The following is a 24,721-nucleotide window of genomic DNA, read 5'->3' as shown; positions in this document are numbered from 1 at the left end:
CTGCTGGAGTGCCATTAAATGATTTAAGAATTTCCTCATTGTGTGTGTGTGTGTGTGTGTGTGTGTGTGTGTGTGTGTGTGTGTGTGTGTGTGTGTGTGTGTGTGTGTGTGTGTGTGTGTGTGTGTGTGTGTGTGTGTGTGTGTGTGTGTGTGTGTGTGTGTGTGTGTGTGTGTGTGTGTGTGTGTGTGTGTGTGTGTGTGTGTGTGTGTGTGTGTGTGTGTGTGTGTGTGTGTGTGTGTGTGTGTGTGTGTGTGTGTGTGTGTGTGTGTGTGTGTGTGTGTGTGTGTGTGTGTGTGTGTCAAGGCCTGTGTTTGCCTTTGCTTTACCTTCATGTGATATTTCATCTTGGCGCACATTTTAAGAGTGTTTATGAAGGTTTCAGCATGGGCTGCATTTAAGTATTTATGTTGCGACTCAGAAGCAATTCTCTAGTAAGAACACACTATCTTTTTGCTTCTTGGTTAATATTAAATGACTGTCTGTAATAGTGTTTGTGTGAGTGTTGGTAGTGTTTCTATCTAGAGTATGTTATTGAGAAACGGACTGATAAAGCTTGTATCGTCGATTCTTGATCATTTTGCAGGTGGCCATCAAGATCATCGACAAGACCCAACTGGATGCTGTCAACCTGGAGAAAATCTACAGGGAAGTTCAGATTATGAAGATGCTGGACCACCCACACATCATCAAGCTGTACCAGGTGAGTCTGAAACATGATTCACAAAATGAATCATCATTTTAGAGATGCAGCTTCCCTCTATCTGCTTTCACTGATTTAGACTTCAGTACATAATGATTTGAACTCGGCCTGGGTTTAAAAGTTGTTGCTTGCAGTGTTGTAATGATGTCTATAAAAGGTTTATTCTGGGTTTTAATATGTTTTTTTTGGAAATGTATTACAAAATTAAACAGCAGTTGGGTCATCTTTTCCCTGGTTAAAGGGGCCACTCAGAAAGCAGCTGAGCTAATATTATTTGCAACAAACATGGCAGTGGATGCCATATATTAACCTGTTGAGCGTGTTAAAAACAAATGCGATTCTTCAAGCAGAATTCACCACTGTTTCTTGTTGATATTCTTTCGTTATTTAGGGTCAGGGTGTTGAACCGCAGGATTAATCCAGGTCATTCTCTAATGCATTATCAAACAACTGTTGCCTAGCAGAACCGGCCACCCCGGATACTTTTAAGATATGAGAGCATAGTAAATAACTGACTGACATTCTGCACCGTGTGAACATGCTACTGGTGGGGTTCAAACAAGATTATATTAATAACATACTTAATTATTGTCCTACAGCATCCAGCTCTATTTAAGAATGGACTGCTTGCTTGGTAAACACTGTTCATTCTTGTCAGTGCCTCCAGACTTAATGTTGAAATTAGCTGTCTGAGGACTAGGTCACATTTCAGCAAAGAATTTCCACTAATTTGGTGTTTCTATAAGTAAAAACCAAACTAAATTGTTGCCAGACACAACATAAACTGGTACTGTGAAACACAAATGTCATAGTTACAAAATCACACATTGAAATCCTGGTTTGTGGTATTGTGATACTGGCCATTTCTCAATGTCGAGTAAACCTGCTGCAGAGCCACTATTTCAAGTATACTACGTCATCGAGTGGCGCCGAAGGACTGTTTAAATGCATGTTAAATGCCCAGCATTCGGCGCCACTCGATGACGCAGTATACTTGAAATAGTGGCTCTGCACCAGGTGTACTCGACATTGAGAAACGGCCAGTGGCTCACTGTCACACTGTCATGGTTTACAGCAGGGATGTCCAAACTGCGGCCCGGGGGCCAAATGCGGCCCGTGGGCCGTTTTGAATTGGCCCTTAGCCAATTCTGAAAGTGTAACGAAATATGGCCCACAAATGAAACTTGTGCTTGTGCCCCTTCCCTTCAGATTCTATTACACTTGTCTTGTATTGTATTGGACTTCCTAAATATATATGTAAACATATATTACACGCTATTCATGTCTTAATAAGCTAACTTTTAAAATAAATTCAGTCAATTACATTTGAAAACATTTTCTAACAAATCTAACTTGATAAGAAAAACTCATTTACTTATTTGTATAACAAGCGTGAAATATACTGTACCCTTCATATTTCCCCTTTATTATAAGCAATCTAAGGCTCCTGTTTTAAGGGATGAGCTGCCAACCAAATAAATGAAACCCTCTGGAGAGCTGGGTTCTTGGCTGTTTTTTCTTAAAGCATATTCAAGTAACAAGCATAATTTACCTACAGTGTATGCATTTGATTGATTTTGCTGACTTATAGCTTATCTTATGAGGCAATACACCTCACCTCTGTTGACTGGCCCAGCCCTTCTCATATTTTTCTGTATGTGGCCCTCGGTGAAAAAAGTTTGGACACCCCTGGCTTACAGGGACATTTGAATATAACAGAGCTTATGTTATTAGTGACACCTGTTCTTAACTTAACTAATATGTCAAGTCACGGTGTCTGCTGTGAAAAAGACCTGATTACATCCTCTTTGTCACTTTCTGTTATCCAGAAATGCATTTAACACCATGGCTTTCTTTTTTTAAGGCTAATACAAAAATAATCTTGCTGTGCTATTTTAATTGCCTACCCTCCATAACTCAAAAAGTTGGTGATTTAGTCGTATTACATAAGCCTTTGGGGTCCTGTTAGTTTGTTTATGGAAAGTAAATGAGTGTTCATTATCATTACACAACCATTTGGCACCGTTCCAGTTTTGTATTTTGGTGTGTATCATTATTTCCAACAGCACATCCATCCAATCAGCTCAGGTCAATTAGTGATTTCCCTTCTAGTTTTGTAAAGTTTGGTCTGCTCAAAGAGAATCCTTGGCTAATGAAAAAACACAGAAAACCCAACTGTGGACCCCATTCTAGTTCATGTGTTGTGTGGCGTCTTCTTTGAAGTTCACTCCTGTGCCCTGATTTTCTAACCGTCCTCTGCAGAGTGTTCAGCTTCCCACTTTCCTGCATACTCTACTCTCTCTACAAGTACAACAACTTAAAACAGACAAAATAAACACTTAATGTTGTTTTCAGAGTTTTGTCAGTCAGTACTTTTGTCAGAGTCTATAACGAGCTAATCACAAAGTGCAGCTTGCATTTCGTGGGATCTGGAATTCGGACTATATTTATTAAATTACACAGATTTAGCTTCCCCATAGCGATTTTTCAAAGTCAAAGCAATCTGGAGCCAGACATACTGTATTCTTTCAGTATAGCACTGTATAATATGTACTTAATGTATTATATCCGCTCTATTGAATTGGTGTAGAGATTATTAATGGTGCAGGAAAGCTTTTACTAGATAGCAGCTGCAGACATGATAAATAAATGGTTTCAACAATTGTTACATTGTAGCAACAGGGTTCTGTAGCAAAATCTGAAACACAGAAAATGATCATATATATGTAGTAGGGCTGTCAAACGATTAACATTTTTAATCAGATTAATCACAGTTTCAAAATTAATTAATCATGATTAATCACCATTCAAACTATGTCCAAAATATGCCATTTATTTATGTATATTGTTGTGGGAATGGAAAGATAAATGAAAGCAGGCGGATATATCCATTTAACATACAGTATGTATGTTTATTATAACATTTTTCTGCATGTCAAAATGAAAGACAACCCACACACCTATCAATCATCAAACCGTGGGGTCTTAATTCATTACGTGTTGATTTCTATCAACGGGGGAGTACTTCAGGAAAGTCGACAGAGGGGGGGGGGGGGCTAGTGGAGTACTTCGTGACCACAGTGTGAACGTTGTGATCAGCTGTTTTAGCGCAGTTCTCCAGTGATGGGGGGAGTCTCCCTCCGCAGCCGGTTGGCGTAGTTTTGGCACAGTTCCGTTGTACAGACCGACGTTAACAGCAGCCCTGTCTGTGCACACGGGGACCGACTCTGTCGTCCGGTGATCTAACCGCCTTCTGGAAAAGCTTCACAAGTACGTCGGTACGCAAATGCGCTTTGTGACACAAGTGACGGTACGCATTTCAGATTACGCACATAACCTGCGTACCAGTTATGTGCACCCCTGTACCAGAGCCATATTATTACTATTATATGGCTCTGCCCTGTACTACAGCAAGAATATTCTCCGTAGGGACTTCCTGCAACAACACCACGCCGTTATCAAAGATGTTCTATTGAGAAGACGATCACTACGTGACAAAAGTTTTCAAAACCGTGGCTACTGAAATCAATCTTACTAACTGCTGTCTGTGCAATTTACTCCGCGCGAGTTGGCAGACTTTATTTTGCTTACTTTAACATCATTTTTCATGGTGGGGCTAAGCCATTTCTTGGTATGGGTGTAGCCTACCCCAGTCATACCCTGGCGCTGCCACTGGTGGCACGTATGGGGCGGGCCATTCTGCACATGCGTTAAATATTTTAACGCAATTAATTCAAAAAAATAATTACCGCCGTTAACGCGATAATTTTGACTATTAAACCTCAGTACCTTTTTAGGTACAGTAACAACAAGATACTGTAAGTCTGCAGAATAGGGTAGGCTATATCAGATGGAAATTGCAGTGATTGTTAAAAAATAATGTCTAGTTTTTACATAGGACAGTTCGCTGTTAAAATTGTATTCATATTTCATTTGACTCTGTTTTTAGTTGAAAAAAAATTAGGGGGGGGGTTACCTTGTTTGGTTATTGGCTAATGGTTACACAACCGAGGGGACACATGTTTATGTCTAAAAGCCATGAAAAAGTGGATTTTGCATAATAGGTGACCTTTAAGTTGAAAATTCTACCAACAACACCTGCTGTTTCCCTGATGTTTGGCCAATGCTGTCCAGAATGGTGTTTTAAACTTATGAATAATCAGTTTAGGATTGCCAACAGATCGACAGACAACATATGAATCTACTCGGAGTCTAGCTGTCTGTACTGTACGAACTAAATATATATGATGGAAAGATATCCATTGTAAAATAAAAATATGCGTCTCTGAATGTGGATCCCTATCTTGTCAAACACAGATGTAATTAAGTAGATTAGTAATGGCTGCATTCCATTCAAGTGTGCCAGGGCCCTGCCATTGTGCACGCTGGTTTACTGACACTCAACGGAACCATTGATAATACCATTAGTTACTCATCTGCTCTTCTTGCTGTGACATGTCAAAATGTCCGCTGTGAGGAAGGTTTATTCCCCAGAATAGATGCTGTATGTCAAAACGCAATGCCACTTATTTTGACTGATGAATTAAGCCCGGTATGGGTAGGCTCCTCATTATCGCTGAATCAGTTGGATTCCAGCTCGACAACACCGAGAGGACAAGATGTGTTTTTTTTACACAACCAGGGCCAACCAAAAAAAAAATGGCTTTAATTTCCTAAATCTATGAATCGGTCAGTGTAACAGATGGAAATTTGATCATAAACAATGAGCGTGGGATTTCTAGTGTGAACGTCTGGCTCACTGTGTCTGACTCATCCTCTTCTCTCCATGTGATTCTCCCCTCCGCATTTAATTCTGTTCATCTCCAGAGTGTTTCTGCTTCTAAATCTGTTCTTCTCCTACACAACACAGCACGGTGTGAGGGCTGAAAGGTTTTAAGTACCATTCACCATCCGTCCACCTCCATTCTCTTACATGGATGCCATATTTAGACCCTGTGCCATTCATAACATTTTGTTTTGCTCTGTGGAGGCCAGGCACTGTGGTTTTACTTAAGAGAAATGTGGACAATTGTGCATTATATTGGGTTATTTATTTGTTTGTTTGGTTCCTTTTTCCCTTACTCTAATTATCTCTTGATGCAGCAGACTTTTAAATTATCTAGTGAGATGGCTATTGAAAATGTGTCGTCTGTTTGGATTCACTCGCCCTCTCTCTTCTCCCCTCTCTCTGCACCTGTTCCTTCGTCCTCTCCTTATCTCAGGTGATGGAGACGAAGAACATGCTATACTTGGTCACGGAGTATGCCAAGAATGGGGAGATCTTTGGTGAGTGATTTTATATTATTTCTTAAACACAAGATCAGTATGTCCGCAGTTTATAAAAAATATTGCCCCCACCCAGTTCATGCACATTTTCCCTATCTCGGTTGCACAAAATCTGAACTGTTGTGTCAGTAATTTTTCTGACAAACAAGGAAGTAACAATGTCTTACACTCCCAATCTCAAAGGTCATATGATTGACGGCATAATCCTGGCCCTTGTCAGGTGCTGCTCATGATTGCTGTGCTAAATGTGCTGACACCGCTTACTTGTCATATAAAGATCTCACTGAGAAGGCCGCAGAGAGGCAGCCTCAAAGAGAAAAGGTTTAATGTATTACCATATGTGGTGTAGAAGCACTTTCTGTTCATTGCTTTACTGTACTACTCAGATTGTGCAAGATTACTTTTAACATGCCGGCCAATTACGTAATTTCTCCACTTTCACTGACATGGGAGTTTGATTATATGTTGAATAAATACTGTTAAACTATTTTTCTGTCCTTCAACCTAAAACGTAATCATTTTTTAAGAGCCGATCAGCACAAATAAAATTAAAATTCCCATATTTTGAGCCTCCATTTTAGAAACACATGTGACATTGAAGATTTCTAAATTCTCTAATTCCCCTCCTCGACTCCTATCCTTGTGTCTTACTCCCGCCCACAGGAGGAGAGAGGAGTGGAAGCAGCAGGCGTGTAGAGAAATGAGAACTCCTCTCCTCTGAGCGGTCATTTTAAAGAGACGTCCATTAATGATGACAGGAGGCACAGCAGCTCTGTCTGATGGACAGAACTGTGTTCATGACGACTTATATATTACTTTAATTAATTCACAGTGCGGTATAATGAGACAATAACAGGCTATAGGTGCGGACATATATACACACACACATATATATATGTGTGTATATAAATATATACAATTTCAGAATCAAAAAAGTATGAGAGCACTCTCATAATAATGTAACACTATCAAAGACTGGATGTCCAGGGGATGCATGCAGAGCTGTCATTGGCTGAGATAAGTCCGGCCGTGCGTCACGACTCTTTTAAACATCAATGTTGCCGGAAATACATCCGCGGAGGAGCCATGGAGGAACCATCAGCGTATCCTCGATTATAGCTCCTCCAGAGAGTCTCCTCGATGCTCGGTCGTCGATGTGCATTTAGAGAAATTAGATGTCCTTCAACATGGCACGCTGGATTCCATTTCCGGGTCACTACCGGAGGACCGAGAAGTCGAGGAAGGGAAATTAGAGAAATGAGAAACCTCTATTGAATTGGACAGGTACAGCTATTTGTTCAGTTTACTTATAAACAGCATAACTGATAACAACAGTAATACACCTAGGGAAGTGTAGGAACATTTTAAATAATTTTACAAAATTAAGTTAACAAAGTAAAGGAAACATGAGGCATTATATAAACAGTGCTGTACCAAAACCTGATTATTGCATTACAACTATTAATATCACATTTTCCGGATAAATTAAACACCTTATTTAAAGATTTTTTGACAATAACAAACTCTTTATACAATTTTTTGATCGCACTCCATATCTGTGCACCCCAACTCTCAGGTAATGCTGACTGTCTGGTGTAGCTAACCTTTATTTATTTATTTGTGTTAAAATGTAGGACTGCAGCAAATGTATTGTCATTTTCAAAATTAAGTGATTTGATCTTTCTTGGTTAATCAAAATCCTCACATTTGAAAAGCTGGAACTATGAAATACATTGCTTAATGTTATATTAATTATTTGTAATGTTTGCGAAACATTTTTGTTATTTATATATTTATTTGTACTTTTCCAAAATGCAATCACATCTTTCGGTAACCTGTTTCACATTATGAACAGAGAACGGCTCAACGTCAGTAGTCTTAACAGGAGCCAAATAGATGTCGCATAAAAAATATTCTATGATTCATCTTGGCTGCCTGAAGGACTTTCATAATGATTTAAAAAGGACCAGATGTTGTCATTTTGGCAGAAGCAGATTACAGAGAAGAAAAAACACCTTGCCTATTTCATTTTTGGACCTTTGGGACAGATGGAGGTGATTCTTTCAGTAAAGATAATAATTTCCAGTCATTTACCAAGTTTTTAAGAGCCTAAACATAACCTAGCAGGCTCAGACGTTCATAAAACATGATGCAAGATTCCAAGTGGACAATAACAATAATTCGTTTTCACTGTAGAAGTGGTTTACAATGCGTAAGAGTAAAACAGACTGTATAAAAAATATTACATAAAGATACGAAATTATCATCTACTGCAACATATTTCCTGTACCTATCGCTACTACACACGCACTCAAACTCAATGTTTAAAATGTGTACATACTGCAATCTCAAGTAAACTGGACATAAGCTCCCCAAAAAAGTGTTTTAATTGCAAAGGAATTCTTTTTTTATTTTCAAATTGCAGAATTTTCTTCTTTTTTTTTTAAAGCTAATAAAAACCCTTCAATCCTTTCTTTTGTGAACATGCAGACATGAACTAATCATACATTCAAATATTTCAAGCATTAATAACACAAGTATAGACCTGTCTGACGTGGACAACCTGCAATCCTGTGGATTCATCATTCACTTCTCACCTATTAGACAGTCTGAGAATGACGCAGATGTCGAGAGGATTACTCCAGCGATAGTCTACGGTGAACCTAATAGCCTACGTGTGAGTGTGCGTGTCTTTGTAACTCTGAGGCCAGTGTTCCACTTGTGATGTTGACTCAGCAGCAGCAACTCCTGCTCCTGTGACCCAGAGAGAGCTGTGAGGATGACACAAGTACAAATTAATGAGTGTGGTTGAAAATAAAAAGGAAGTACAGAAATGCGCAGAGATAAAACAGAAAGACTCATCTGTATCTGTATATATGTGACAACTACTGCAACTAATTGTGGTTGGACCAAGCAGAAGCTTCTGCTAGCCTTGCACAGTATACTGTAGTACACTCTTAAAGGAAAGGTTTTGCAATATAGGCAAAATGCTTTTTTATTTTGTTTTTCCTGTCTGTTAAATATAGAGCTACATACAGGAAAATGTGTCTTATTTAAGCATGCAAACTGGAATCAAGGGGCAGCAAGGACAGCTAGTCTTTTTTCTGCACACAGGAAAAATAATATCAACCATTGTTTCTATATTTCGTTTCAGGAGAGATTTGACAAATGAAACTAAGATACCACTTTGTGAGATCATTTTTTTTCCGCACAGATCTCTGTATGCGTTTCCCATTGTTTCCATTCTTTTTGCTAAGCTAAGCTAACACCATCTCTTTAACTCTGGTCAAGAAACCAACTGAGCGTATTTCCAGAAATGTCAAACTATTCCAATAAATAACCAATCTTGGTTGGTTAACCTAATATTCCTTCCATAGATTATCTCCTGGATCATCTCACAGTATTATAAAACCATTGTGTCCTGATTCCTCAGACCCCTCTGCTCTGATTGCGCAATGTAATGTAGTTATGCAAGACATTTATGTCATCACCAGCTGCAGCAGTAGCAGTTTTGGCTAAGCCAGTCAGACTGCGACTGGTAGCTGCAGCACTAGACTAGTGTTACACTATCAAATCTCACAAAATTGAACAATCATTTCTGATTTCCAAATACGTCTTCTGGAGATGGATCAAGTCTTTCAGTCATGATGCACCCAGACATATGGATAAGCTGCCAAGCAAGCTCACCAGCCTCTTCCTCCACAATCACCCCCCAGAGAGCTGCCTCCGCTATTCTGACATGATGAATTTTCTAAGGTCTGTTCCTGGCCATAGGTTACGAAAAGAGAGCAAGATGCTAGTTGTTGAGGATGCTCAGCAGCCCACACTCTTACAGTGAAACAATAGTGAGACAATGGATGAGCCGATTCAGACCAAACAGTAAATAGTCTTGTGGTGGAGCGTGAGGGGGTTGTGTATCTGTATCTGTATGTGTATCTGTGTTTATCTGGAGCCCTAAAGACAAAGAAGCTGAGCTGGGTTTGGCAGAAGGAGGCAGAGAGTGATGAGTTAATGCTCACAAAGGGGTGGGTGGGCACAGCAGAGGCATCCCTGCCAGTTTGGTGATGTGCCTTTGTGTCTGCCTGTCAGTCAGTCAGTATGCTGCTCCACAGTCTGCTTCAACACCGCAGTATGGATCAAACCTGGAAATTGGGTCAACCACAAATACAGCAAAACTGCAGAGAGGAGAGCGGAGGCAGGAGGGGAGAGGAGGCAGAAGAGAATAGAGGCGAGAGCAGGGGACATCCATTTGAATTTGAAGGTGGTGGGGAAATGTAGGGCATGCATATTTAAGAAAGCACTGCTGGAAAGAGGGTAGTGTTATAGCTGGCAGTGAGAAAAACCACTTATACAGATATCTTGTCTAATTGATGGAAAGGAAATGAGACGGGGACACTGTTGACTTCAAAGATATACTCAGGCTGATTTTTGAGACACATTCTTATTTACTTAGGCTGTCTATACTATTTCACCATAAACCGTCCTGCATATTGATTGGGTAAGTTTCCTGCCCATCTTTTAGTCAGCAGGGTGTGGTTGCATTGACTTTGATGACCGGTATAATTGTATCCATGACTAACTTAATTCTAATTAATTAAGTTGATACTATAATGAGTTGTTGATGCTTGAAAATAATAGACTAACTCCCTATTAATTAAAAGAAAATGTTGCATGCAGCCAGGGCCAGCCCTGACCAATTTGCTGCCCTAGGCAAGATTTCCCCCCACCGACCGCGGCCGCTTACATCACAGTAAATTCCAATGTTAATAAAAACACACATATGTTTTTTGGGAGTTTGACTTATTTTAAAGTAACACAAATACAAAATTAAAACCTATAATTGCACACTAAAACCATTATTTCAAAAAAAGAACTATTTCCCATAAACCTCTGGCAGTTCAACTTACCTGATTTGGGGGGGGGTGCGCCATAGTTTATGGGCGCTGTACGCAAGATAGGCGTAGTTCTGTTAGTATAAGATAATAAGATGTACTTTGTTGATCCAAAATCGGGAAATTGTTTTGTTCTGAAATTTAAATTAAAAATTCTTTCCCCCAATTTTCGGCGCCTCCCATGGGTTGATGCACCCTTAGCATTCGTCTATACTGCCTCTGCCAAGGGCCGGCCCTGCATGCAGAATCTTAGATGGCAGCTTTCTGGTATCGACGTGATGAAAGATGAATTGCAAAAAGGAAAATGTTATGCGAGAATAAACGAGATATTTGTCTAAGTTTGAGCTGAGGTCATTTGTGTTCATCTTCTCCAGTGATGGCAGATATTTGGAAACAGTGTAGTGGTTTAGTAAAACATAAAACATGTTTAAATAATGTAGTGGTTTTTTTCCTATCTGCACCTGCACAAAGCATCAGTCCTACAGTATTAGCTAAACTAAACTGAATGGTAAAGTCCTCCAATTTCATCGTAGGATGCCATTTAATTCTTAATTATATTCCTTAATCAGTTGTGTAGGCTTTAATCATCCATTAAAGGTAAGCGTGTAATGTGCTCTGCTCTATGTTATGTAAGCGGGTATGCCAAACCATTTCAAGTGTCAGAACTTAATTAAGTGTATTCATTAAGTGGTGTTTGCTGTTGTGCTAAAGTCATAGTATTTTGAGGCTGGGGGTGTAATCTCCTGCTGTCACTTTAATCACTGTTGTATTAACACACTAAAAATAAATGTGATAATGGGATTATAACATACCTTGAATCTTCACCAACCATATAGATATTCGGAAGTTGGTCATGGAAACCGACATTTAACCCTTTCCAAGAGGAATTCTCCTCCCCTTCCACTATCTCAGCTATCTATTTGACAGGGCACCATCGCTGTGCTTAGTGCCACCCAACACAATTGTGATTGGTCTAAACAAGCATAAACTAGCCATAGTGTTTTTTTCCGCTATACCAGCGTGATACCATGTGGATCCAGACCTTTCTGTAGCACTTACAAAGTGATGCGGCAATTATAAACTGCTCAACCTTGCACTGACTAGATGCTGGGGAATATAACCCAAAAGTTAAATGGAAATGGTCTTATAAGTGGCTCAAACATGCAACATGTAAGTTAGCAGCTTTGTTTTTCAGGATTTATTTTTTATATCTGAATACGCGATAAGAGAAGTGGCCTGTCACAACCAGTAGCTGCAGCTGATCTTTGGAGGCGTATAACTTGGATGAAAGGGCAGTGTTCCTCTCCCGCTGGCTCCAGCCCAATTTACTGCCTGAGGGTGTCTATCAACACGCACATCGATGTGACATTAAAGTTTCTGCTGTATTTAAGTGGTTTGGGTGTCTGTTACTGATGTGGGAACAGAGTGTGTGTTTGCCCCTTGTCCCTTTCACATACACTCCCCATGCTGCCCCATGGTGTTGTCTGAAGTCCAGCCAGAGATCTCGCCAACAAGCCAGTTTTCACTCATGATGTTTGTCCCCTCCAAACCTGAGCAGCTGTTGGGAGACTTCGGTCCTCACCACACTCTCAGCAGAAGCAGAACACAGCCGTTGTTAAGCTCTTCCCTAATACCCCTATGATTAATTCTTGTTCTGCTCGCTTTCCTAGAATGCCCCTCTGCATCCCTCTCTGTTCTGAGGCCCTTGCCCTTGCCAACATTGTATCAGCGGAATACTCATCCCTCCACGGGGGGGGGGTTGGGGGGTGTGTGTGTGTCCAAATGGAATTCTGTTTAGACATGAGATAAGTAGTTGATCAATCAAATAGTCAATTTACTTAAATTATTCGCCAACAATTTTAATGATTGATTATTCCGTGCTATATTGAGTCATGCAGGGCGTAAGAAAATAACTACTAATGCAAATGTGATTATATTTTTTGTCAGATGTGGCCAACCTGGTGGGGATATGCTTGAATCTAAAATGTGTCTTTTGTACTACTTTTTGTCCCTCCAACAAGCTCTTCAGTTAAATCATACTGACACCTGAGAGGTTTGATCCCAGAACGGTTATTATTTTAAAGTCATGTTCTCCTGCCAGGTGCATACTTGGATGTCTTTGACACATTCCCCTCCCCAGTGTGTTTTTTGATTAGCAGCGTTACATGAAAGCTGCCCTGGTCACTGAACGGCCTCTTCTGTGGAATTTGCCAGCCACTATCTAATCAGGTTTTCTTACTTGGTCAGGTGTTGGCTATTTATCAATCACAGCAGCATGATATCCCTGAAACTTCATGGTGTTAATGGCCTTTAGTCATTTTTATGGAACAGTCTTTGTTTCAACACAAAGCTGACCCTTCAGTCAACTCCTAGTTAGTTGAGACGACCCAGAGTTGTTGAGATGAAGTGTTTACCATGTGATGTATGTCGCTCTCCTCAGGATATAAGCTGCTGTACTTTAAATAGGTTTTATGTTTACTTGATGGCAGTTTAGTTTGTCTAGTTTTGGGTTGTGAAATTGGCTTAGTGTGACTGCTCTGTGCATCTTGAAAGAAGCCTAGTTTGAAAGGCTGTAAGAGATATTTTCTTTAAGTAAATGTGTGCACACAGGGAGAATCATAACAATATTACTTCTGTCAAAAAAGTAATAAATATATATATTTTAATTATTTATCTTAAGCAAACTAAGCCTTTGTGACAGAAAATGTTCTTTTATAGAAATGACCTCAAGGGTCTTCAGATAATTGCGTTCCTTACTGTATATGTTTTAGTTTACTCTGAAATTGTGTTGTTGTCTAACAGGTTTGTTGTGGTCTTGGTGCATTGTCATCAGGTTAAGTCATCGTCTGTATCCATGCCAGCTGTAGCAAAGCCAACACAGTGTCCTATCTAGTTTCCACAGTGTGAAATGAAGAGTTAGCAAGCTATCTGGACAGAGAGGTGTGAAGAGGAACCCTGGCGACAGAATCAAACACTTTTCCAGTTCACAGGGTTGAAAAAAAACATGCATCCTGAATAGTCTGTCAGCCCACTATGCGAAAATTAGTGAACTTTGGGTGTGTGAAAGGTTAGAAAAACAGTGAAGGGGGTGTTGGAGCCAACAAAGAGAAAAGGTCAGTGATCTGAATTTATGACTTTAGCCCCACGAAGAATGCATATGCTTCTTTCTCCACAACCACAAACTCACTCGCACAGCTTGTGCTCAGCCCATAACAGATAAATCAGATGTTTTGGTTTCCCGTTGGGTGAAAACCCAGGTTCATATTTACACTTGGGTCTTGATTTCTCCCAATTAATGTCAAGTTTGTATATGTGCACTGCTCTCATATACCTCCCACTAACCCCCGACTCACACCCTGCTCCAACTTGTACTAGTGTAGACATAATGTAACAGAAGTCCAGTTCTCAGAAAGCTCGTCGTCAACCTCTCCTCCTCCGGCTATGACAACACAGTTTCTCCACTGTCAACCACTGCCTGCTCTCTCTATCTCTCCACACGCACACTCACTTAAAGACACACAGGGTAAGAACAGGGTTTACTTTCAAAAGAAAAATAGCATTGTATATCTTGACCTGAATCCGTTTACAAAGCATGCTGTAATGTAGAACAGCTGTAAACTATTGACACCAGGCCTTCAGCTAATCAAGAAGAGTAAATTATAGTTTCAACACAAGCACTAACCCTTTGGACGGTTAAAAAGAATGTTTCATTGATTTAACATACAGTAGGGGGACACCTTATACTGTGTTTGAAAGACCTGAAGAGTCATGTTATATAAGTGAATGTATAATATTCTCTGCATTTACTTCGAACATGACACATGACCTCTCTCAACTGTCTTTGTTTCCCCTCTCTCTCTCTCTCTGTCTGTAGACTACCTGGCAAAGCATGGCCGTCTCAGTGAGCTAGAGGCCAGGAGGAAGTTCTGGCAGATCCTGTCGGCGGTGGAGTATTGTCACAACCGCAACATCGTCCACAGGGACCTGAAGGCTGAAAATCTGCTGCTGGACGGCCATATGAACATCAAGATAGCAGGTAATGTAACAACGTGGTGCAGAAACTCCAACTCATTGATGGATGAGATATTCAGGGTGGAATAATTTAGTTTTAATCCATTGCCTGCCATGATCTCAGTGCCGGCGCAGCTCAGAAATGTCTTAACTACCTGCCCAGGCCATTTGCACAGTGTTGAGAAGTGGTCCGAGGTGGCTTGCGAGATATCTGCTAGCTGAACGATGCCAGATCTTGCAATCTCTGCAACAATCCAAAGTCTCGTAGAACATTTTCCATAGTTTTGATTAGAGGAGATCAAACATAATTTCCCATTGTAGCCCTCTTTTTAGAGGAAGACACATTATAGATGGAGCACAAAAATACATTTTGAGACTTAGTCTGAGGTCTGTAGTACAAGCTAACAGGGTGTGATTATTAAGCAACTGGCATTTAGAGATAGCTAGTGAGAATGTCACCCTACCTCTGTTTTCGAGAGTGAGGGAGGATGGCAGGGAGACGGAGGGAATATAATTGGGTAGAGGGAAGAGTTTGGGTTTAATTAGAGGACTAGAAAAGGTGATAAATTGGATTGGCTACTTCAGTGACAGAGTAGCTGGTGAAAAGATGAAGGGAAAATGATAAGGAGTGCTACATAGCAGGGAGGCAGCTCTGACAACAATCTAAAGGAGCTGAAGTTTATCTTAGGCTTTTAGAAACTGATACTAAAAGGTGAGCAAATCACATGTGGACTGTATACAAATATACCAGAGAAACTTAGCATGAAGGTGTGTTACAGGAAAAACAGTATCTTGTCTTCAAAGGACTCTGTGTCATGGACTTTAGAATCTTATGTTTAATATATATCTTATCTGTAATGTTTTTTTCTGTTTTGTATGCATACTTCTTGTTAAACATTAAGCTGTCTTTGGCTCTTTTTCTGCTGGAACAAATTAGGCGTGCAACAACTAATCGACTTAATCGATTAAAATCGATGACCAAATTAGTTGCCAACTGATTCAGTCGTCGATTCGTTGGTGATGTCATCACGTGTGTTTTACGCGCTGTTAAGCTCCAACGTTATCAGTATTTTTATCGGTACTGGAGACATTTAAAAAATATATGTCATATGTATTATTGCTACATAAACATTATATCGCAGTCTTAGTGTCGCCAACTCGTTTCTAACATGCAAAAAGACAAAAAAATGCGTCTATCATGTATTTTCGATCCTTCCAATCCAGACGAGAGATCTCTCTCCCCGTCTGTGTGCGAGGGGGCGGGGCAGTTTACACACACGCGGCTGCTACATGCAGCAACACACGGCGGAGATGGCGGAGAGAACTAAGCGCTCCAAGGTGTGGTTAAATGTCTTGAGGTGGACAATGCTTGTTGCCAATAGTGCAATAAGAGTTTAGCATGTAAAGGGCGGTAACACAAGCAATTTGTCTAAACATTTAACAAAAGTGCACCACATTCAGACGGAATAATGCACCGGGTTCGACTACGGAGTTAAAAAAAGTATACAAACATGGGTTAATGATTAGAGGTAACTGAGTTATTTATTTTGTTAAAGTTTCAGCTATTCTGTTTACAGTTCTGTCATCACATTATTTAATATGATTTGTTAAAACATTGTTGTTTCTTTTGATGTGAAATATTATTTATTTATTAATGTTAATTTTGTTCGCAATTTGTTTAGTTAATTTAATAATATATGTATTTTTCAATCAAGTATTCATCTTTATTGTCTTCATTGTTAGTTTCCACATGCCTAAAACAACCTCGAGCTAAATCTAAAAGTTGATGGCTAAATAAAAGCGTTTGAGAAATTGTGCAAGGCATAATAGTCCGAATAGTCGATTCATCGTTTCATTAATTGATAAGATTAATCGATTATCAAATTAGTCGTTTGTTGCAGCCCTAGAACAAATGTACATTTCCCCTCTGTGGGACGAATAAAGGTAAAATAAAGTCAGAAAAAAGTGTCCCAGGGAAAAATGACAGAAGAGCATCCTGGTTAACCTTCATACAAGTGATGGCCAGTTTTCATTGTCTTTGATTTGTTCTTTCAGGTTAAATTAAATGTGGAAAAAATTACACGGAACCTATCAATAACTGACGTAGGACCGAGCGTTTCAACTGCATTTAACTTGCATCATCCTGTTAAATGTTTCTAAGAAGGGTCCAAGATGATAAGTTATTACCCCAGCAGTAATTTCCCTAAAGATGTCTGACTCACAGCCGATTGTCCTGCACTGCAAATTAGGTTTGAAGCAGGAATAAAATGAACAGAACATTACCTGGCTTGTGATTATAGAAAACATCTCTGTTTAGGACATCAGCAGCAAGGTACATTCTGTGCTTCACTTACCCACAACACACTCAGACATGTTTTGGTTAAAGGTACATGAAGTTAAGATATGTACAGTACATGTGAAAGACAGTCTTCACCTCAAAGTTCTTTCTGCATCAGTAACAATGGTGTCATTTAAGATCAGCCTTTGTAATCTGCATCCGATTGTTATCTTCATCATTTATTAATGTGTTGATTATTTCAGATCCTAAAGGTGCCCTCTGGGTAAACAAACAAAAGTTGTGTTACTCACTAAATTAATTGTGTATATCATTGAGATCTCATGAATGTGATGAATGTATTCCCTTACTCAAACCTGAAAATGTTAACACAAAAAAAGGCATATATCTTTTGCTGACACATTCCTGCATATTGGAACACATCACCGCCATCTGTAGATCAGTGGTAAAGTGTGACACAGCTGACATTTGCATGTTGATACCACATACAAACAGGAACCCACACTTGTGGATTAAAAAAAAACATGTTACCTTTTTTTAAATGCCATTTGGAGTGGGTTACCAATGGTTTTAGGTTCAAATCTGACCCGCAGACCTTGCTTGCATGTCCTCCAGTGGCGGATTTAGGATTGTAGGTGATCCGGAGCTTAGCCCAGAATTTTGATGTTGTTGACCGGGGGGGCTAGTGGCGCACGCTCATGAACTGTGAACTCGCCGGAGCCTCGCAGCGGGGCTACTGCGGAGCGCATACAGCACACTCTTCACACTAACGAAGGATCACTTCTTCTTCAAGGCAGGGAAGGCTACGCACATTACTCACGAGACGTTTTAAAAAACAAAATGGCTTTAAGTGAAACATTCGAGCTTTTCAGAAAACATCCGGGGCATGAGCCCAAGTAGCCACCCCCTAGTAGCAATGTCATCCTCTGTCTTTTAGTTCATAATTATAGTCTTATTTCAATGAATCAGCTAATAGTTTCGGCATAGTCTAAACTGATACCTCTGGGTCTTTCCCTCCAGTTGAATGATGTCTCCCTGCTTCCTAAAGGCCACCTCTGGTCAGTCTGTATGGAGCTTAACCAGGCAGCCGCAGCGGTCAGTCAAAGAAAGGTCAGGCTCAGGGTGGCTGCAGAGGAGAGGGAGAGAGGCAGCGGGGAGTGGCCTTCATGTTTTACTTCAAACAGCCCCATTGCATTTGACAGATTGAAGGGGATGGAAAGGAAGGAGAAGAAAAAACAAAAGTGTGTCACTGGATCAGAGAAGGAGGGGAGGCAGCCTTTGTGTATATACACTGAACACAAATATAAACGCAACACTTTTGTTTTTGCTCCCATTTTTCATGAGATGAACTCAAAGATCTAAAACATTTTCTATATACACAAAATAACCATTTCTCTCATATTGTTCACAAATCTGAAAAAATCTGTGATAGTGAGCACTTCTCCTTTGCTGAGATAATCCATCCCACCTCACAGGTGTGGCATATCAAGATGCTGATTAGACAGCATGATTATTGCACAGGTGTGCCTTAGAATGGCCACAATAAAAGGCCACTCTGAAACGTGCATGTTTGCTTTATTGGGGGGGTCTGGGGGGGTCCAAAAACCAGTCAGTATCTGGTGTGAGGGGTAGGGGTAGGGTTGCAGTAGAAAATTCCACTGTATCGACAGGTACATTAATGGGAAACCCTAAATGTTTGAGCACCCTCTATGAAACGTCAAGCTACCCCACAGCACCCCCAAAATAAATCTCTGGCGCCGCCACTGAGCCTGACTTTGTGTTGAGGGGGCCCGACTTTTTTTTTTTTTTCTCCAAAGGGGGGGCCTGACTTAAAAAGTTTGAGAACCACTGGTTTAATGAAATGAAAAATACTTAAAACCTCTATAAAGTTGATTGCAAATTGTAAATAAATAAAAACACATCCCCTCTGCTTCATAAGGAATGTGTAGATGTGCTTTGATGATTAGTTCAATTGGATTGACAGTTTGGATTGAAATCTTTTTTTAACGTTGCAAAATCCTGATCCAACATCAACTTTTCCAACTGAACCCCATTCAAACCAGTTAGAAGAGCACAGAGATAAACACACATGCAGGAGTTTCTTATTCTAAAACTACAAAAACTACTAGGAAGTCATTTTTGGTAGGAAGATTATTCAAAGTTGTAATGTAGAAACATATTAGTTGTTGCCCTCTCCTAGCAAGCATTACATGCCGTCATCTTAAGACCGCCCAGAAGAAGAAACAGGCATCATGTGACAATGATGTGTCAAGGCTAAATAAAGTGCAAGGAGCGAAGAGTCCTTCAGTCAGTACAATGAGTCACATCCGTTCTACATGGAAAATGTTTCTAACATTAGCCACCGTAGACTCAGGGTCATACAAGACACCAAGTAAGGTTTATCTGGTATATTTAATGGAGCAAGTTTGTGTTCTATTGCATATAAATTGAACAATTCATGTGTTAAAATTATATAGTTAAATCAGTCAAATATAATTTTTCATAAGAATTTACGCTTGGGTTTTTGGAACCTGAAGAATACTAGGACAAAGAAGAAGACAGTTTTAGGATGATGAAAAGTATAAGAAAAAAGGGTCCTTCAGTGAGAGAAATGAGTCACATCCGTTCTACATGGAAAATGTTGATAACATTAGCAACCGTAGACTCAGGGTCTTACAAGACACCAAGTAAGATATTTATCTGTACTGGTATATTTAATGGAGCATATAATATATATTATACATATTATATTGCATATAAATATTTATATATAAATATAAATATATATATATAATATAAATATTGCATATAAATTGAACTATTCATGTGTTAAAGTTACATAGTCTCACTTAAATCAGTCAAATATAATTTTTCACAAGTATAGACACTTTGGTTTTTTGGAACCTGAAGAATACTAGGAGAAAGAAGAAGAACGTTTTAGGGTGATGAAAACTGTGAGAAACGGGTAAAAAGATGTTCTCCTCTTTATGCTTCACAATTATATCACTCATGTAATTTCCACAAACAAGCTTTTAGCTTAAGGGTATTTGCGGTATGACATGTTTAGGCTAAAATTATGCTAATAATTTTGTGTTAAACACTCACACTCCACAACCCCACCCTTCCTGTTGAGCTCTGAGTGCTGTTAGTCGCCTGCAGCGTGCTGGAGCATTTGACGTCAACCAGTCTGCTCAGTATTCAGCTCCATGAAATGGGTCACAGCTTCTGACGATAAACCAACTGCACTGCTCCGCTCTGCTCTGCTCTGTCTGCATCTCACCTTCACAGCCGCATCAGACAGTAAACATACTTGTAATAAGACCCACTATGTTGCTCTGATGTACCCTCTACTTTATGTCAACCACACCTGCTGCTTACTGCACTGCAGTAATTAGATGGATTGAATACATGCACTCACATTCTTGGTGTCAATTTTCCTCTTCAGGTGGAGTTTGTGCCAATCTCTCAAACCTAATTCCTAGATGTGATTCCCAGGGAACTTACATTTCCTGCACTTTCTTTTGTATTGCATGAACAGGCAGGTCTTTTGCCAACCCAATTTATGTCCACTAGACTTAATAACATAAACACATCATTGTTTAACCCAGTGCAATGTAACTGCAGACTCCTATCGAGTGCCACAGTGAGGCGTCCTAAAACCCGGAAGTAAACTCTTTCCGGTTCCTTCGACAAAAACCACGTTTTGTTCAGCTGGGTAACATCCACATGTCTACCCTACTTTTATAATTTTCGAATCATAAATCTATTGATCATAAATCTATTGATTAGATTTATGATTTGAAAATTATAAAAGTAGGGTAGACATGTGGATGTTACCCAGCTGAAAAAAACGTGATCTGTCTCTTCAATTTGTGTCAACCACAGACCTTATTTTGAGCTATTTTCCAAAATCCTATGGAGAAATTGCTTGGTTTTTGTCGAAGGAACCGGAAGTGGTAAAATGCTACTTCTACTACTTACTTCTGGGTTTTAGGACTGTGGCAATCTATGGCTGAAGTCGAATAGTCCATTTAGCTTAGGAACCTTCCTAACGGAGTGAAATGACCCGGAAGTCCCTCAGTGGCAGCCATGATAAGTGCTGTTTGAATTCTCTAGATGATAGGAAAGGAGGTTTCAAACTTTCTTTATAACCTCCTTTAGTTTAGGAACCACTGGACCTCCCTTGACGAAAGGAGAGGAGAAAATGCTGCCCCACAATGCCTTGAAGCCGCAGCATTTGCCGTCACTCAACAGTCATGGAAACAACCGATTATGACCGAGAAATTATATCATGAAAGTTACGGTGCTTATTAAGCATTTTAAAACGTATGAAGTAAGTTGCCAAAGTGCTTTGCTCTGAACGTTCATCAGTATTATAATCAAAAAGAGAAATATAAACGTTAGTTTTTACTGAAATGATCAAATAAAGTCAACATTTCATTTCATACTGAGCTGTGTGGGGTTTGTTCAACTTTTAAAAGATGTTTGAATGGTGATCTACACAGTGATAGATGTTAAGGACTAATGTTTATAATAAATACATTTGTATTTATTTTAAGGTCTTTTCATAGTTCTTACAATCATACGTATTGGGATCATTTGTATTAATGTGGACCGGAGGGAGAGGGTGACGAGCATAAGTTTCACTTTCCTTTTTTATTTCAATTCCAACTTTGGTCATGAAGAATATGTTTCTCTGTTGTCCACGTTCATAAAGCAAAGCAGCAGCATCAGAGCACGGTGCAGAGTCTCTAGATGAGTCCCTCGTTCTTATTAAACATCCATGTTGTAGTCCGCTGTATAGAAAACTGTAGTTTCCATAGTTTCCCCACAGCAGCAGACGCACATTCATGACGTCCGCTGGCGCATCATAAACACGTCGGATAGTGAAAGTGCAGTCGGATTCTCTAAAGTACCGCAGTCTCTTTTCCTAAGTCCTTTTGAATTCTCCTATCCACTATCCCTTAACCCCGTGACGTTTCACTCAGAGGTCAAGGAATAGACGATAGGGTTAGACCTTAGACCTATGGGTTAGACGTTAGGAGCTGATTTTTGGATTATCCGACCGCAACCTATATTCCTATAGTGACGAAGTCCCTCCCTTTCCGGGGGACCTCCATGGGACCTTATTTTGGAGAAGTTATGCATTGAAGTCAATGGAGAGAGAAAGATTATCTTTCGATCCCGTTTGAATTGTGCCACGAATTACACAAATGATGTTTGTCAATTTAAAAGATCATTTTGCAAGTCAAAAAAATAAAAATGTGTCGTAAAACTGTGAAGTAACACTTTTTTTTGTGTTAACCGCTCAATGACCTACATCTCCCGTCTCGCACCACACACCAAGACGGCCGTCACGTTGGCACATTTCACCTCTTTCTTTCAGAATGAGGCGAAAAGTATTAAGAGGTTAAAATCACTACAAGTCTGGGCATGTTGAGAACTGTACACACATACAAGGGTCTTATATTCAACAGTTTTACGACAAACTGTGACTTTTTTGACATGGAAATGATTTTTTAAGATTGACAAACATCATATGTGTAATTCGTGGCACAATTCAAACGGGATCGAAAGATAATCTTTCTCTCTCCATTGACTTCAATGCAAACTTTTTCAGAGATAAGGTCCCATGAGTCCCACCGGAAGGGGAGGGACTTCGCCTCTCTATACATAATTTTTTCTAAATAAGGTCCCATGGTGGTCCACCGGAAGGGGAGGGACTTTGCCACTCTCTCAAGTCGAATCAATGCCTCTCTCAAACCAAAGAGAATTCATGCATAACTAGATATTATACTGCACTATCATTTAGCATTACTGCTGTGTACTTCAGAAATGTTAAACTGAGCATGTCTTTGTGTTTTTGTCTGGATAGGTTTTCTTTGACGGACAGGTTTTTGGAAGTCGACAACTTGTGCTCTTAAAATTGTTGTTTTCAATCTTTTTCTATGATATTATTCACTACACAATCAATACAATAAACGATCTACCTTATCTGCTGTTACTGTGAGATTGTCTGGCTGCTGGCTCAGTGTGTCGATTGTTCCTTGTTAATCATCATGATGCAGAAGAGGACAAAGGAAGAGGATTTAGTTTCACATTCTGTCGTGTGTGTGTGTGTGTGTGTGTGTGTGTGTGTGTGTGTGTGTGTGTGTGTGTGTGTGTGTGTGTGTGTGTGTGTGTGTGTGTGTGTGTGTGTGTGTGTGTGTGTGTGTGTGTGTGTGTGTGTGTGTGTGTGTGTGTGTGTGTGTGTGTGTGTGTGTGTGTGTGTGTGTGTGTGTGTGTGTGTGTGTGTGTGTGTGTGTGTGTGTGTGTGTGTGTGTGTGTGTGTGTGTGTGTGTGTGTGTGTGAGAGATCAGTTATTTATTTGTTTTGAAATGCATTTTTTTCTGTTTATATAACTGTTTCGAATTATGGAGAAAGGGTGGGGGTGGAGGGGTAAGTGACCCTGATTGTCTGAACCTGTAGCTCTCAGATCCCATGGCAACATCAAAGGGTCACAATGATCATGAGAAAACTAAGGGAGAATAATTCTTCCTTTTTATTATCTGTTGATTCACTTTTCTGGATTCCTAAATTAATCCTTAAACTCTCAAATTTCACACATTGAAAAGATTCCATTTACAAAGATGAATGAATTTCCAAATAGTGATTAAGGACATTTCTGTGGATGCACTAATTGATTAATCTTAGCAACAGAAGTAAACACTAGTAGCAATTCTTATAAAGTTTGAGAGAGGGGGAGGGGAGGGAGGAAGAATGATACGAACTTGGGTGGCGGGGTTCAGTATTTGCAGGCCCGTAAATTGGCTCTGTTGCATTCAGCAGATATGACTGCAGCTCTCATTTTAATGAAAGGCATACGTAACTTTATGCAAGTGTAAGTTAGACTTGCTTGTTCTTCTGAAGAATCCAATCGGAGTTTTAAGTGACCCTCAAGAAAACCAATCAGAGCAAGCATTGATGACCTCATTCCAGTCTCCTGGGGAGATTACCTCATACAAAGACCTCAACGTACAAATATGTGGATAACATATTACCTTATGCGAAACCTTCTGACCCCAAGGAGACGCTTATTCTATAAACTCTGAATCATCAGACATAACCTGCCTTTGATCTGGATTTCTTCCTTGAACTGTTTGACGTTTTCCACACATCACTACTAGCAGATAGATTGGACCCTGACCTCTTCCCTTTTTACATTCATAAGTCATTACAGGATGCCTTTTGTACTGCACAGGGGTTATTCAAGGGATTGAACTGTTAATCCACTTAAATGTTTGAAATGAATGTGTAGATGTCCTCACAACCCAACTACCCCACTGCTGTCTTTTGCTTTGTAGATTTTGGATTTGGGAACTTCTTCCAGCCCGGGGAGCCTCTGGCCACATGGTGCGGCAGCCCGCCTTATGCTGCTCCAGAGGTCTTTGAGGGCCAACAGTATGAGGGTCCACAGCTGGACATCTGGGTCAGTTAAGTGATTGCATAAGTAGATAAAATGTACCTCTTCTTTTTTTTACTAAAAACCCGAATGT

The 24,721-nt window shown here is 39.9% G+C and overlaps 1 protein-coding gene across 2 annotated transcripts in view; it reads left to right on the top strand.

The window, feature by feature from the left end:
* Window positions 1-24,721, top strand: part of sik2b (salt-inducible kinase 2b) — a 46,065-nt gene that overhangs the window by 2,026 nt on the left and 19,318 nt on the right. For both annotated transcript variants that reach the window (XM_034097446.2, XM_034097445.2), the window contains exons 2-5: window positions 585-701; window positions 5,924-5,987; window positions 14,754-14,915; window positions 24,530-24,654. In XM_034097446.2, coding sequence (XP_033953337.1) covers window positions 585-701; window positions 5,924-5,987; window positions 14,754-14,915; window positions 24,530-24,654 — 468 coding nt within the window. The remainder of the gene's footprint in view (window positions 1-584; window positions 702-5,923; window positions 5,988-14,753; window positions 14,916-24,529; window positions 24,655-24,721) is intronic.

This window comes from Pseudochaenichthys georgianus, chromosome 13 (assembly GCF_902827115.2).
Source record: "Pseudochaenichthys georgianus chromosome 13, fPseGeo1.2, whole genome shotgun sequence".
Classification (NCBI taxonomy): domain Eukaryota; kingdom Metazoa; phylum Chordata; class Actinopteri; order Perciformes; family Channichthyidae; genus Pseudochaenichthys; species Pseudochaenichthys georgianus.
The sequence above is the reverse complement of the archived record's forward strand: the minus strand, read 5'-3'. Positions and strand labels throughout refer to the sequence as shown.